This window comes from Pipistrellus kuhlii, unplaced genomic scaffold (genome assembly GCF_014108245.1).
Source record: "Pipistrellus kuhlii isolate mPipKuh1 unplaced genomic scaffold, mPipKuh1.p scaffold_m20_p_16, whole genome shotgun sequence".
Taxonomy (NCBI): domain Eukaryota; kingdom Metazoa; phylum Chordata; class Mammalia; order Chiroptera; family Vespertilionidae; genus Pipistrellus; species Pipistrellus kuhlii.
In genome coordinates, this window is record NW_023425471.1 from 31,300,626 (window position 1) to 31,316,213 (window position 15,588).

A 15,588-nucleotide genomic window follows, 5' to 3' on the forward strand; every position below is an offset into this window, starting at 1 on the left:
AGAGAAGAAATAATGAGACTATGTAAGAGACAATAGAAATAAAAGATATTCCTATTTAGGAAACTAATTTTTAAAACTGTACATATGAATTATTTATTTAAATGATGATGTTTGAATTATGTGTTTAAATGATATTTATCTGGTGGAAGTAATGTAAAATGAGGTTTTAATAAATAGGAGGTGCTTTAAAATGTTATGATAGGCACTTAGACAAAGGTAATTGAAGGGATTCTAGAAAAGGTATTAGAAAATAAAAATGATAAAGCTCATTATGTAAATAAGAGATAAGATGTATTCTTTTTACTGGATTCTAAGAGTGTAGTTTCCAAGACATTATGCAGAAGTTCAACTTAATTTTTCTGTTTTGTGACAGTGTAATACTGGGATGGCTTAGACATTTAATTTTTTAAATTTAATTTAATTAACCAAATCTTGAGTCAATACTAAGGGATTAACCTCACAGACCAGCTCTGACCAGTGAGCTCAACAGGGATTGGCTGCCCACCAAATGAGGTCATCAATTGAGCATTGTGACCTAGGGTGTTGGGGAGAGTATAAAAGGGGGCGCGCAAGCCTGCCACATTGGCTCTTCAAGTAGTTTCCGAGCATGTAGGCAGCAGGGCATATAATAGGTAAGTAGAGAAGAAAAGTACCAGGTATTGCAGTAGCTAAGTGTTTGAGTTAATGTGAGTGGTCAGACTGGGTACTGATGTTAGAGAGAGGTATGTGTGTGGGCTGATGAAGGGGTGAGAGGAGGTGTAGGGGTAGTGGGAGATGGGAGGTGAAGGAAGATGGGATGGGGTTGGGAGTGAGGAAAGGTGGGAAGTAGGATGTGCAGTGGTGGGGGAATGGGGATTTGTATTGTGGGTGGAGGAAGGATGATCTCTCTCAGTTGGGGTTGAGTTTAGCCTTAGGTACTTAAGTAGGGGCCAGAAATTTTGAGTAAGGTTGGAGGGTGGAAAGGGAATAGGAATGTCTTGTTTATTGGGGAGATAATTTTAATGTGTCTATTTAACATTGGAAAAGCAGTAGTAAATAAGTTGTTATAATGTTTGCTGGGGGAAGCATAGTTTAAATGCCAAAGAAAAACAAGTAAAACTAATCCTCAAGTTTGTAGGAAGTTAATAAGGAAGATACAAAAATTCTTAATAAATATTTAATGTAAAACAAACAGCAACAATAGTTAAGGAAATATTCTCCTTGTTTCCCACATTTTCAGTACCAAACATGTCTTTTTTTAATCAGAAAGAGGGAGAAACTAAGAGATTGAACCAGAAAAAGTACTGAACTCTCTACACGCCACACTGGAAACAGAAGGGTAACTTTTTAGGTGTTTGGGCTACTGGAGTGAAGGCAAAAATAAAACTCAATAAAAAACACCAAATACAAGGCAAAATTAGGGAAATGATTGAAGTTCTTATATTTCAAGGACTCCAAAGAGCCCTTGTTCTTGGCTAAATGTCTGAGTAGAGCAGTCTTTGATAGGGTTATTCCCAGCCAAGACAGCTGTTTGTACAATGGCAGCCATGTCTTATTACAGAGTGAGTCCTGTTTCTGATGGAAATAGAAGTTGGCAGGGCTTAGTTCTAAGCAAGGTACTGAGCCTCTCTGAACCTGTTCACCTGTAAATTGCTGCCAGTAATAGTCTGACATCACAATAATGGCTTTTATGATGTATACATGTTGTGACACGTGTTGAGTGCTTAGCAACTGTGGTTGGCACATAGCCAGTGGTCAATGTTACAGTCTTCATTATTAATACTTTAAAGAATAAATTTATCTTCTAAACTCGAGAATTACTTCTTATATTGCCTTAGATGTGATTAGATTCCTCTTTTATCTGGGTTTGGACTCAAACCCATACCTACATTTGAACTAAAGTGAGCTGAGTTTGGTGGCATGGTGGGGATGGGGTGTAGCAGGGTGGGAGAGAGAGGGGCAAGGTGTTGTGACCACAAGAACATTAAATTCCATGTCAGCCTCTGGTATAATTTGGCACTGACTGCTATTCAAACAAAGCAGCGTTGTGAGTGTCAGAGGAAGGGAGAGGAGAAAAATCAACACATTTTTGGAAATAAGATGTGGCTTTTGCTTTGACTAGTTTGTTTTTTCTTCAGCTACAAAAATATTTCTTTGCTCTGGGGCTCACAACAAAAATTTCTTCCAGGACACTGTACAAACCTAAATTTCAGGGGAAACTTCCCTTTAAGATGACAAGGAATTAACAGGACTTCCCTTGATACTTGTTTAATAGGTTTTAATAAGTAGGAAGTGCTTTAAAACCTCCTACTTATTAAAGTAGTATTATCTAGCCTCAGAAGAAATCTTTATATACACCTAGAGTCCCCCTTACACCTTATTTCCTAACTATGGCATATGTGGTACTTGAAAAGTTGATATATGCTATATTTCCTGGCGACCTTGACTCAGTGCTAATAGGATTATAGGTGTATCATTTTCCATTCTCTACATGTATTCATGTGTTAGGCTTTTGTAATTTTAGGATAAAATTCTAGTGTAAAGCTTGTCAGTACAGTAAATCATTCTCCAATAGTTGCTCTCTTGGGCCTCGGCCATCTGGCATGATACTAAAAGAACCTGGTCCTAGGTCAATATTTGAAGCACAGGGAAGCTCTGTGTGACCAAATCAATGGAACTTTCCTGTTTTCTGTTTTTGTGGTGTATGTTTAAAACAAGGCTTCAAGTAAAAAGGTTTGTGCATTCATCTCTCTTTCACTTTTTGCCATAGCAATACTACTAAATGCCCATTTATGATGTTAAGCTTGTGTCAGTGATGTAATGGGTTGGCTAGGCAACTATGGTCCTCTAGAAATAACACCTGCTCACCAGACTATCAGCCTCTGCCTTCAAAGAGCTTACACTTCAGTTGAGGAACCCACAGACCTTACTTCATGCTCCGTGTTGTAACAATATAGACCCACCTGTTCACATACGTAACATGGGGACATGGAGCTACCTTACACATATGATTTAAAATGAAAAAGAATACTAGCACAGTAAATTTTGGTTTTGCTATTAGCTGTGTGACCTTAAATTTCAGCCTCTTTATGATCAGCTGGTTCTTAATCTGAAAACCCAGGGGTTGAAATATAGAGTGCCTTTCAGTTTTAACATTTAAAAGGGGATCACATTTACCTGGCATTCTCTGTAGCCCCTTCCCTTTTCAAAAGTTTTCCCTAATGGCTGAACTTAAGCTTCAGTATTAATTACTTTTAAACACATTCCCCTCAACTTTCCAATTACCTAGGGTGAGAAGAGGACATTCTAAAATGTACTGTCAATCTGTCATACCTAGCTTCGAATTCTTTCAACAAGTGATTATTTCCCACAATCCTTTCATTTTTATGCTCTCCCCACCACATAGAACAATGCTCAAAAACTGAAAAGCACAAAACAAGTGAGAAACAAAGCTGCCTAATCCCTCCACTCAAGTAAATCGCACTTTTCCCCTTCAGTTTTTGCCTCAAAACGTGTGACCGTATATGTATCGCTTCGCAGCCCGCTTTCTCCTTAGAAATACATTTCTTGTGGGTATTTTGCCACGTAATGAAAATGGTCTTAGGTCACTTTTAACTTTTTATTCCTTTCCTTCCTTCTAGGGCACTAAGGGCCGACGGGGCCGAATCTCAGCGCGGGCGCTGATGATGATAGAAACATGAAGTTATAAGGATGGTGAAGGCAGGCCGGGGGGAGGGGGCAACGGGGGGAGGGAGAAAGATTTTTGGTGACAAAGGAAGCCAGGTCCATGGAAAGATCTAAGAAATTCCCAGCACTAGAACCTTTGTATATAGTTTTCAGTAACCTTCGGCAGGGGGCGCTCGGAAATTGTCGGCAACCTTCAGGACTTCACCCTCTGGAAAAGCGAACAGTGTTTCCGGCTCTTCTCAGCGGGGGACGCTACGCTCGTAAGTGTTCGGCAGTTTCCGGGGAGATTCGGGCGCCGCTTCTCGCTCTCTCCGCTCTGCCCCGCAGATCGGCGGGCAGGGTCCGAGCTCGTCATGGCGTCCCCTTCCCGGAGGCTGCAGACCAAACCCGTCATCACTTGTCTCAAGAGCGTCCTCCTGATCTACACGTTCATATTCTGGGTGAGAGGCAGGGGCGCCCGGGGACGGGAGGGGACCCTGGGCTTGGGCGGCGGGTGTGATCCTGAGCGGAGGGAGCTCGGATTCGGGGTTCCCGGGAGCAGAGGCGGGAGGCTGGGGCGGAGGTAACGGGGGCCCCGGGTGCTGGCGACGAGTTGCTGGGGCTTGAGCTCGCGCACCCCGCCCCGGCCTGTAGGCTCAAGTCTGGAGCCCAGACGTGCCTGGCTTTCGAATTCGAGGCGGGTGGGATGGGGGTGGAGGGCGCGGAAGGGAGTTGACCCTTCAGGGTACGCAAAGGGTGGCCCCGGACCTCGAGAGAAGCGGGGTTGGGCCGGCCGCTCCGAGGGCTTTTGCTTGCATAATAGTCTCTTTCTTTTCACTGCTTCATCAGAGGGGAGTATTTCACAGGTAAGTGTGGTAATGGCCCCGTTCCCGCCAGTCTATCCTTGGACTTGCTTTTGTGTACCGTCCCTTTGTACTCATCTCTGATGTTGGGGGAAGGGGAAGTTTCAGGAATTCATAAAAATACCCCGCCGCCCCTCCAGGAAGGTTTCATTAAGCAGGAGCAAGACAGTTAAGAAACTTTTGATCCTTAGGGCAAGTATACCTTGGGTTTGTGCTTACACAAAAAAATCAGATGAAGTTTGAGGATTTTATTAAGAGGCCTTCTCTAGCTTCACCCTGGCCACCTGGGCTACCTAAATGATCTAGCTGTGGATTTATAAAGGCCTGTCCTTTTGAGCAGATCCCCTTTTTACCCCACTTTAGACCCCTCCCCCTCCTTGTCTACCACATCCCAGCCACAGCTCTGTGGCCAAGGACTGCTAAATCATTGTTAGACCTATTGTTTCTTAAATACCTAGTGGTTTGTGGTTTGAATATACATGTATCACTGTAAGTCTGTTCAAATCAGTGTATAACTTTCTGTTCTCTGATTTCCCACATAGATCACTGGTGTTATCCTTCTTGCTGTTGGCATTTGGGGCAAGGTGAGCCTGGAGAATTACTTCTCCCTTTTAAATGAGAAGGCCACCAATGTCCCCTTTGTGCTTATCGGCACTGGCACTGTCATCATTCTTTTGGGCACCTTTGGCTGTTTTGCTACCTGCCGAGCTTCTGCGTGGATGCTAAAACTGGTGAGTCCTCATTTTCCTTAGAAGTGATTCTTGGTTTCTGCAAAGTCTTACATGTATGTTCGTAGGCTTTGCTTTTTGGAACTGGCAATGGCCTTTTAAGATTTCTCTTGTTCGTTATAAAAAGTTACCAAGTAATAGTTCAGCTGTCAGTTACCACTTTGGTTGTGCTTTCCCTGTTCTTTTCAATAAAAAAACACGCTGATTGAACAGACCATTTTTTTCCTTGATTCCCTTTGCAGCTGTGATGTATTAATCTAATTTATGCTGACTTAGACTTTTTTTTTTTTTTTATCCTACAGTATGCTATGTTTCTGACTCTCATTTTTTTGGTTGAACTGGTCGCTGCCATTGTTGGATTTGTTTTCAGACATGAGGTAAGCCAGAGTTTGGGAGATAAAAATGGATTCATTTAAGTCACAGAGTTAAAGACAACTTTAGTTTAAAAATCACTTACAGTTGTGTTTTAAAGCCATATTTTTGCAACCCATAGCCAACAATAATGGCTTTCTTGTAAAAATTCTAGTACACTTTTAATATGAAAGAAAATTTAGAAAATGTTGAAGACTAACAATCACCAGAAGAAAATTAAAGGTACCCATAATTACATATATTTCTAGTAATTTTTCTCTGTATAAGTACCTATTAAAGTGGAGATGGTACTTAGATAGGAAACTATTTAAAGCACAAAATTAATACCATCTCCATTTATGCTATACAGAAAAGACTGGAAATACTTAAGGCACATCATGAAAACCTTAATATGGAATTAGGAATCAGCATTCCACTCAGTTAGGCCCGGGGTTACGAAATGATTCAGTTAGTAGTGAAGGCTCATCAATGAGAGTGTTTTTTACAATGTTGTGGTGCAGCCTCCCAAAGTAAAGTAACTTAAACATTCCATAGGCATCAAATTTATACTATTAAAACTAGGTAAAGATTAAGGTCAGGGGAATACAGCAGTACAGAGCTGCCACTTGAATAAATACATGTTCCCATAGCACTTTGAACTTGTAGTGGTTATCATCTTTTATTGTAATGTTTTGCTTAGTAATCCCCTCAGCTAATCTATATCCCTTGGAGGACAGGATTGGTCCATAGAAGTTAATTATCATGCGTATTGCTGCTGTCAGACGTAGGAATTTCTTATTTGACTTTGTTTATTGGCCTTGTGTTTCTTTGCTATAGATTAAAAACAGCTTTAAGAAGAATTATGAGAAAGCTTTAAAGCAGTATAATGCTACGGGAGATTATAGAAGCAATGCAGTAGACAAAATTCAAAGTACGGTAAGTGACAATTGGAGGTGGCTTCTCAAGAGGGGAACACGTTCCCTATCCCCTGAGAGAAGAGGATGAAGGTCCTAGTTACTAGGTGTTGTCCACTTGTCCTATGCTCTCATAATCTTAGATCAGTAGAGATTGAAGATATGTCTCTGAAAAGAAGAGTGTGACAGTACTAAGGGACATACCTCCATTTTCTCCTAATCATTCTCCTTACATGTGTAACACTTCAGTACCCACTGGCATGATGGCCCAAGTCCTGTTAGCACCGACAATAACAGGAAAGTAAGGCCAGTCCAAAAATGTTAGAAACATTTGGTGTTTGAAACAAGTGTTCCATCTTTTGAATTATAATGCCAATTAAGAATAGCCACACCCAAAAATCATTACATATAATAAATGTTGTTTTTAAAAAATTTTATTGTTGTTAGTATTACCAATGTCCCCCATTTTCCCAGTTAATCCTCCTCCACCCTGCACCTGCCCCCGTCCCAGAGTTTAGAACACAAATTATAATCTAAGATAATAAGTTAAATGTTTGACTACAAAGTTGTAATGTGAAGTATCATGATTTTGTTGGGATTTTTCAGTTACATTGTTGCGGTGCCACAAACTTTAGAGATTGGAATGTTACTAATTATTACATAGAAAAAGGATTTCCCAAGAGCTGCTGTAAAGTTGAAGATTGTTCTCCTCAGAGGGATGCCGATAAAGTAAACAATGAAGTAAGGAGCCTTTTAAAAACTTTTTTGAAGATACTAACTGAATACAGAGTTGCTTCACTTTTTAGTTTTTAATCACAATACACATAATCTGAAATAGAGCATGTATTATTCTCATTGAACAAATGAGGAAATGGAAACGCAGAAAATGTGTGACTTGAGTTCATACAACTAGCAAGAAACACTTTTAAATGTATAATCCAAAAAGTGGAACTTCTGTTCCTCAAAGTTCTACCAAAAACACCGTGCTTGAAAGGAGACAGTATTTGTTACATAAACGATTAAACTTGAATAAAATGGCAAAGGTTAGGATATCCAAAGCTCATCTTTTTGCCAAGATGTATGATCAAAATATTATTGTTGGTGCTGACTTAATAGTTTTTTTTTCTCTCCCATTAGGGTTGTTTTATAAAGGTGATGACCATTATAGAATCAGAAATGGGAGTTGTTGCTGGAATTTCTTTTGGAGTTGCTTGCTTCCAGGTAAATCCATGTATTTAGGAACTGTTTCATTACTCTGATAGCTGTCATCCAGAAGATTTTCACTTTGAAGGCTTCAACTTTTCGCTTCAGGGCCCTGGATAGTGTGGGCATTTTCAGAGAAGTTACATTTTCACAAAACTCTGTTGCTCATCACAGTATATGAAACAAATGTAGTAAATCGTTTGTGATTGGGTTTTTATTTAGCTTATTTGGAAGGGAATGTTTTGCCTTTTTCATTCCAATTTTTTTGATGTCTTAGCTCTTACGTTTTTCCGTAAGTGCGAATTTCTTGTATTTATTATCATTTACCTGTTCTTTTTACATGGCCAGTCATGCCTTGAAACTACAGGAAGCAAGGCTTAAAATTAACTAGCAGTGTGTATCTTTGGAAAACAGTTAACTGTAGAAAGACCTGGTGACCTCTCAGTTATGGCAACTTTCCAGCATCTCAGTTCATTAAACAAAATATGAGATAGACCGGAACCTTGCTTTGTTCTGCAGTCAGTTAAAATATTATTAGAATCTTTTTTCCCCCCTGAGCTGTAACTCCCTGATGAGTTGCATGTAAGTCCCAGACAATTAAAATTTAGATCATACAAACCCACATCCAATATGTGCCTATTATTTTGGGTGGGTACTATGCTGTGGATTCAAGTTCTATTTCTGGAGTTTTGCTATGTCTCACTGTAGCATGAAAAGTCTATATTGTGGCTCTAAACAAATTATTTAGGGGATGTTTTTCCTATTAAACATTGTGGAGATAAGACTAAAAGCATTTTGACCTATGTAATTGATGAAGTCTAATCATAATATCTTTCTAAAGTAGTAGGCATAGCTATATCTGAATCTGCTTTGTCTAATAAAATTTCCACTAGCTACATTTTAAAGGTTCTATTTATTGAATAAAATTTAAATTTGTTTCTTCAGTTACTCTACCTCTATTTGAAATGTTGAAAAGCCATAGATGGTCAGTGGTGATTGTATTGGACAGGGGCGGTATTGGTATTACACAACATTGCCAGCACTGCAACACCGCTCTAGATCCTCCAGGAAAATCTCTGTCCTCACAGATGGAAATTTTACTGGATGAGATTCTTATTCTAAGCCATACCCTTTTTGTTTTGATAACAGAGGAAGAGGAAGAAACATTTCCCCTAAGTTTGACATTTAGAATTTTCCTTGGGTGATTTTTGTGAGTTGCAGTTGTGAAATCCCAGGTCACAGTAGTAGTAGAACTTCGCTTATATTCTCTGAATGTGACCTGGATGCTGAGTAAGTATCAAACATAACTATCTAGAAAAACTTCAGGAAGGAAATCATTAGTGAATCAGAAGTATTAGGAGACTCTACCTACACCCTGAGGTCTGTAAGCTCTTTGGTGTGTATGTTTAATTTTGCTTGTATTTTATTTCCAGCTGATCGGAATCTTTCTCGCCTACTGCCTCTCTCGCGCTATAACAAACAACCAGTATGAGATAGTGTAACCAACATTACATATGCTTACTCCTCTCCAACTTTAAGGTACGTTCATTTTGGCCCTCAGCCTGTGCATGTGACAGAAGGAGTAAGTTTGCCAGAAAGGTATTGTCCAGTAATGCCTTCAAATCTTACTGGTACAGCTCAGGTCTCTAAATTCAAGGCATGACCAAAAAGGATAGAAGGGCTTCTTTTGGCTTACCTACACATGTCCAGCCTACAGATCCTCAATGATGGTCCCCTTTCTAACAAATTTGAACCTACAGTGAAGAGCAGGGATGGGAAACCTTGTTTCTGCCAAGGGCCATTTGTATATTTATAACATCATTCACTTAATATAATTCACAATATAAATTTATGTTGCTATGAAAAAAGGTCCTAGATTTATTAAATTTTGAGTCCTGCTTGTGGTTGCCTTGGCAGGGTCAGACCAAATTATTTTGCAGGCCTTATATGGCCCTCAACCCTGGTGAAGAGAAATGAGGTTTCCTGGGAAGTACACTCTGCTCTTGACCAATAGTGGCATTTCCCCGAGGCTTTGGCCTAGTTCTAATGATCACAGTCATCTGGTGGACTTAATATTAGAGACATAAACTCATCTGGACTAACCAGGAACTAGATTTGGGGGAAATGTGTATTTTAGTAACTTCAGTATTTGAATGGTAAAATGTAAGGACTGTTGTTGCCAGCTGACTTAATCCCTAGAGCACCCTTCACATTTTTTCTTTGAAAAAATAGTTTATTAAAAAACTATAAAAAATAGGTGTATATATGGTATAAAATAAGTCCATAGACTCCATAATGGCAGAGGCGGTGCTTTAGTGCTGTTACTCGAGCACTTTGAAAAGTTATTAGGGTATAGTGGGAACACATGAAGGTCTTCATTTGAAGAGTGGATTAGAATGTGTGCAAGTGAATACAGATATTGGTATTTGGGTTACAAATAATTTTTTTTCTTTTATTTTAGGATATTTACATTACCCTCTGTGAGCTACTAGATTGCCTGGTTTGGAAAACTGCCCCATGTTACACATTGACCGAAAAGCTACACCAATAGTCTGATTCAATCTAGACATTTGTTCAATATTGTATAAGTCCACCTTTTGTCCCATTCATCATGTATCGTAATATCATTGAAACTTTCTTATCTGAAACACTGGAAGAGCTAGTAAATTGTAAATGAAACAATGTTTGCTTGTTCCTCTTGATTATTGTTTTTTTAATGTAGGGCTTTTGAAAGTCACTGTAGATTTTCTATTTTGATATACTGTTATAAAATGGGAATTTGACCCCTTTGAACTGGCCCCTTCCTGGCCAAGGTTATGTGATTTGATTGCATAATTTGTATCAAGTAGTTAAAATGTTTTGATTAGTCTCTCTCTGTTCTGATAGGCAGTGTTGCATTGTGAAGTTAATTCCAGCCAGGAGTTGGATGGCACCCATCAGAGTTGCCAGATGGTGGTAACTGTCTCTGACCTAAGGTACCCAAAACTAAAGGGCACTACCATTTCTGTGACACATCAGAAATGTCACATTACATTTCTTTGCCTCTGAGTTAAAGTATTACATTTCCTTCATCCCTTGAAAGGTTCTAATTAATTGTGCCAGACTTAGTGTGTTTTCCTGAGAAATTTAAAGCAAAAACTCATCTTCATTAGCTTTAGCTGGTATTTCCTTAAAAGATTGATATGACTTAATTATCAATATTGTGAACAACTTTAATAGTTTTGATTTGTGCCTTTCATAAATGTGACTTTTACACAAGAAATATTGTTTTCCTCTAAAATCATGTTTAAATTCACTTTTAGAAACTACTGAATGGTTATTTTCTACTGAGAGAGCTAAGCACCATATTTCTATTTGTAGTACAGTTTTAGATATGAAATGTAGAACAGCTATTGACTATGAGTTTTTGTTGTTGTTGTTTTTTCATTTGTTGCTTTCAGTTTTATATCCCACATATGAGTGAGATCATATGGTTCTTAACTTGTTCTGTCTGACTTATTTTGCTTAGTCACTTGAAACCTATATAATCTTATTAACCAATGTCACCCAATAAATTTAATAAAAATAATAAAACTGCATGTAAAACATTAATGTCTCTGTTTACAGAAACTTATTCCATGTGAAAAGATTACTTTCCTTATTAAGAAATAGCAAATTTTTAGCATTTTCCCAGAGATCATACTTTTTAAATTATATAGTTTGCATTAAGAGGTTGGATATTTTGCTTAGCATAATAATCTCCAGATCCATCCATGCTCTTTTTTATAGCTGCATAGTATTCCACTGTGTAAATGTACCACAGCTTTTTTTATCCACTCATCTATTGATGAACATGGGCTATTTCCAGATGTTAGCTATTGTAAATAATTCTGCTATTACTATAGGAGTGCATATATTCTTTCTGATTAGTGTTTCAAGATTCTTACTATGCTAAGCCAAATAAACCAGTTAGAGAAAGACAAATATCACATGATCTAACTTATATGTGTAATCTAATGAACAAAATAAACTGACAAACAAAATATGTCCAGGTATGGATGCAGGGGACATAGTGGCATATCTTAGTGGGGAGGAAGATGGAGGAGATGGGAAGAGATTAACCAAAGAACATATGTGCATAACCCATGGACACAGACAGTGTGGGGAACGCCTGGGGTGGGGCAGGGGCCAGATGAAGGGGGAGGCAAAGTGTGGGAGGGATGAGGGCATCTGTAATACTGTCAATAAAGAAAAAAGTTAAATATAGAGCATTAACCAGTACCTTCAGGGTAATAAATTATTAAAGCAAGTGTAAATGGAAGAAGTCATTCTTTGGTTTTAGGTTTCTTTGTACATCTATTAGTAGAACCTAGCTAACTGCCACACATCCACACAGTCCTTGAATTTGATAGTGGTGGGGGAGTCAATCACAGTTATAAAGTGGACAAAAACTACTAAATAAGATTAATAACTTTCAAGTACATGTTTTAAAATGCTTTGAGTTACGACAGGAAGAGGATATTGTCCATTAAAACATTTGACAGAGGTAAGGTGATAAAACATTTGAAAACTAGTTACTCTCCAAATGCAGTAAATTAGTTTTTGTTTGTTTGGTTTTTTTTTTTTGCTATTGGAACTGTGGACACTGAGAAAGAAGATCCTTTCTGATAAGAGCCTGTAGTTGGGGTCAAATTTAAAAGCAAAGCCTAGAAGCTGTTTCTAAATAGGCCTCACACAAATACACAAACCGTAATTCAGGGAGAAGCTTACATTGAACTGCCTGCCTCTCACACTGACATACACGCCAACCCTTATAAAAGAGTTTTCAGAATTTTATTTCAACTCCAGTCAGAGTTGCACAGCTATATTCCCATTAACATCTTTATCGACCAATCAGAGTGGCTCTATTATCAATCAGAACAGTGTCTTCTACATCAAATTGCAAGGATTTGAAGTCTTCATTTGCATGGGGACAGATCAATGAGGGACCAGGGACAGGGTCTTCTGTCTATATGCCAGCTCCACTCTGACTTAGGGCACACTTTTCCTGTCCACCAAAGACTGAAGACCGCATTTCCCCAATGGAAGTTGAAGCATTGGCTGGTTTGGGTCAGTGGATAGAGTGTCAGCCTGCAGACTGAGGGTTCTGGGTTCATTACACTAAAGCAGAGAGGACCAGACTTACACAGGGCAGAATGGAGCAGACCAGCACAAAGCTTGATGGAATAGAGCAGGCAGAGCAGAGCAGATCTGTCTAGCTGGAGAGGAGCCTCAGTCAAAAGCCACCTTATCCCAGAGCTGCCTTGTCTCAGGGCCGCCTCACAGTCAAGTTATTCCACAGCTGTGCTGCTTCATAAATGAGTGCAACACCATTGCGCTGTTCCAAAGCTGTGCTGTACTGACAGTTGTGCTGTATCACAATTGAGCTATTTGCATTGAATAAAGTTTCCTCCTTCACTGCAATCTAATTTGGGGATTCCTATTGGTATTGAATTAGTGCCAAGGACCATCAATTGACAGAACTAATGAAGCTAAAGAAGAAAATAAAGGATAATCAGCAATTTTCTAATAGGTATTTTTCACTAGGATAGCCTAGAAAAACCCTTTAAAGTTTTTTTTTAATGTATTTTTATTGATGTCAGAGAGGAAAGGAGAGGGAGAGAGATATAGAAACATCCATGATGAGAGAATCATGGATCGGCTGCCTCCTGTGCGCCCCCTACTGGGTATCGAGCCCACAACCAGGGCATGTGCCCTTGACCAGAATTGAACCCAGGACCCTTCAGTCCGCAGGCTGACACTCTATCCACTGACCCAAACCAGCCAGGACTGAAGTCTTTGTTAAGTCATTTTTTTTAAATTAAAAGTTTTTCTCAGGATTCTGGTCAAGATCGTGGTGTAGATAAACACAGTACTTGCCTCCTCCCACAATCATATCAAAAGTACAACTAAACTACAGAATAACCATCATTTAGAACCATCTGAAATCATGCTGAATGGAAATCCTGCAACTAGGGAATTAAAGAAGAAAGCACATTGAGACTTGTAGGAGAGGTGGAAAATCAAGGTGGAGATGCAGAACTGGCTGGTCCCACACCCACGTGTGATGATTTAAAGTTGGAGGCTATATCTTGGCTGTGAAAGTCTCCCCTGAGGAACAAGTGGTGCCAGCCCCACACCCAGCCTCCCAGCCCAGGGTTCCAGTGCTAGTAAGAAAACTCCCCATATCTTTGGGCTATAAAATCCAGCAGGGATTGTGGCTGAGTGACTTGCAGGCTACTGGAGTCCCAGACCCTCTTAAATGGCCCATGCACGAACTTACTAGGACTCACTTCCTCTGAACTCCATAGCTAGGGCAGAAGCTTTAAAGGAATTAGGGACATTTAGGGAGGAATTAACTTGTCTAGAATCAGGTGAGAGCTGGAGGAGCAGTTTTCTTCCAGACAGAAGTGTTAGCAGAGGCCATTGTTCCTATCCTGAGCCCACCCCCAAGAGCCTACAGGTAATCATCATAGCTGAATCTATATCTACTGGGCTCACAGTTTTTGCCCTGCATTGATAATTCCCTGAGAGCTCGCTCCTCCCTGCTTATAGGCTCATCCAAGACATTTCCAGTGGCTTTTCCATACAACTGACCTCTCTTGCCTCATGCTTTGGACTTTCCTCAAATTTCTCAAAGAAGTAGCAGCTGGCCTCAGCATGCCCTGTACCTCTCATTAAGTGTCCCTAGGTCTGGCACTAGCAGCTGCCTTCCCACCTTGGGTCACTGCTTGGCCTCTCTTGGGCACTTCCAAGCCCAACACAAGTAGCAGCCATCTTCAGATTGCCTTGTAGTTCATGCTGGTTGGCCCCAGGCAGGGCACAAGGGAGTGGCTGACTTCGCACCTCTAAGGAGGCCCAAAAGCCAATGCACTTGGTGGTCAGCTTTAACCCACCAGATCACAATCCTACCACTTCCACAAGTAACAAACTCAGGGGGTGTACTCAGTACCAAAGCTTCACTGAAGCATGTCCTGCTCCATAGGATCAGCTCCTGCACTGCAGCTCTCCCCCTGTAGTTGCAGCCAATCCTTACAACTGATTGGCCTGGGTTCAATCATTCCCAGTGACACCAACATCAATCAAGGCTTAACTATAATAGAAGAGTGCACAAAGCCCACACAGGGGTGCACCTGGAATGCCCAGGGTCAGGTGACTGGGGAGGCTGAGCCACTGGGCCCTCTAGGACACCTATTACACAAGGCCACTCTACCAATTCCAGGAGACATAGCAGATCTACATAGTACATTGAAACAAATACAGGGAAGCAACCAAAGTGTGGAGACAAAGAAACATGTCACAATGAGAGAACAGAAGAAATCTCCAGAAAAAGAACTAAATGAAATGGAAGCAAGAAAACTTCCAAATACAGAGTTCAAAAACAATGGTTGTAAGGATGCTTAAGGAACTTACTGAATACTTCAAGGAACTTAGTGAGAACTTTAAGAAACTTAGTGAGAACATCAACAACATAAAAAAAGACTGGTCAGAAAAGAAGGTTACACTAATTGAAATAAAGAATATTTTATAGGGAATCAACAGTAGAGGATGCTGAGAATCAAATTAAGAATTTGGAATATAAAGTAGCAAAAAAACACCCAATCATAACAGCTAAAAGATGGCTATGAGATTTTTTTGTGATGATCATTTAATAGGTTTTATAATGTCAAATTGCTGGGGTATACAGCTGAAACTAATATTGTATGTAAACTGTAATAAAAAAATTAAAAAATGATTTAAAAAAGTTTTCCCTCATTATTAAAAAGGAAAAAACCCAGAAAATATGAAAAGCAGAAAGAAAAAATCACCACACATCACCCTTAAGGTGGGTTTATTTTATTGTCTAGTTACTGAAGTTCCTTATGG

The 15,588-nt window shown here is 39.6% G+C and overlaps 1 protein-coding gene across 1 annotated transcript; it reads left to right on the top strand.

Moving 5' to 3' along the window:
- The first annotated feature begins 3,763 nt into the window (after nucleotides 1-3,763).
- TSPAN6 (tetraspanin 6) lies at nucleotides 3,764-11,113 on the top strand. Its single transcript, XM_036440016.2, has 8 exons — nucleotides 3,764-4,106; nucleotides 5,051-5,239; nucleotides 5,539-5,613; nucleotides 6,425-6,523; nucleotides 7,108-7,242; nucleotides 7,639-7,722; nucleotides 9,138-9,243; nucleotides 10,166-11,113. The coding sequence occupies exons 1-7, from the start codon at nucleotides 4,020-4,022 to the stop codon at nucleotides 9,204-9,206; spliced, it is 738 nt and encodes a 245-aa protein (XP_036295909.1). The 5' UTR covers nucleotides 3,764-4,019; the 3' UTR covers nucleotides 9,207-9,243; nucleotides 10,166-11,113.
- The last annotated feature ends 4,475 nt before the right edge of the window (nucleotides 11,114-15,588 follow it).

What these genes read in the sequence shown, in the direction of transcription:
- TSPAN6 (XM_036440016.2), top strand. Translation starts at nt 4,020, where the DNA reads ATGGCGTCCCCTTCCCGGAGGCTGCAGACCAAACCCGTCATCACTTGT. An exon ending in CTGCGTGGATGCTAAAACTG is followed by an intron (nt 5,240 to 5,538) that starts GTGAGTCCTCAT and finishes TTTATCCTACAG; the next exon opens with TATGCTATGTTTCTGACTCT. An exon ending in CCGATAAAGTAAACAATGAA is followed by an intron (nt 7,243 to 7,638) that starts GTAAGGAGCCTT and finishes CTCTCCCATTAG; the next exon opens with GGTTGTTTTATAAAGGTGAT.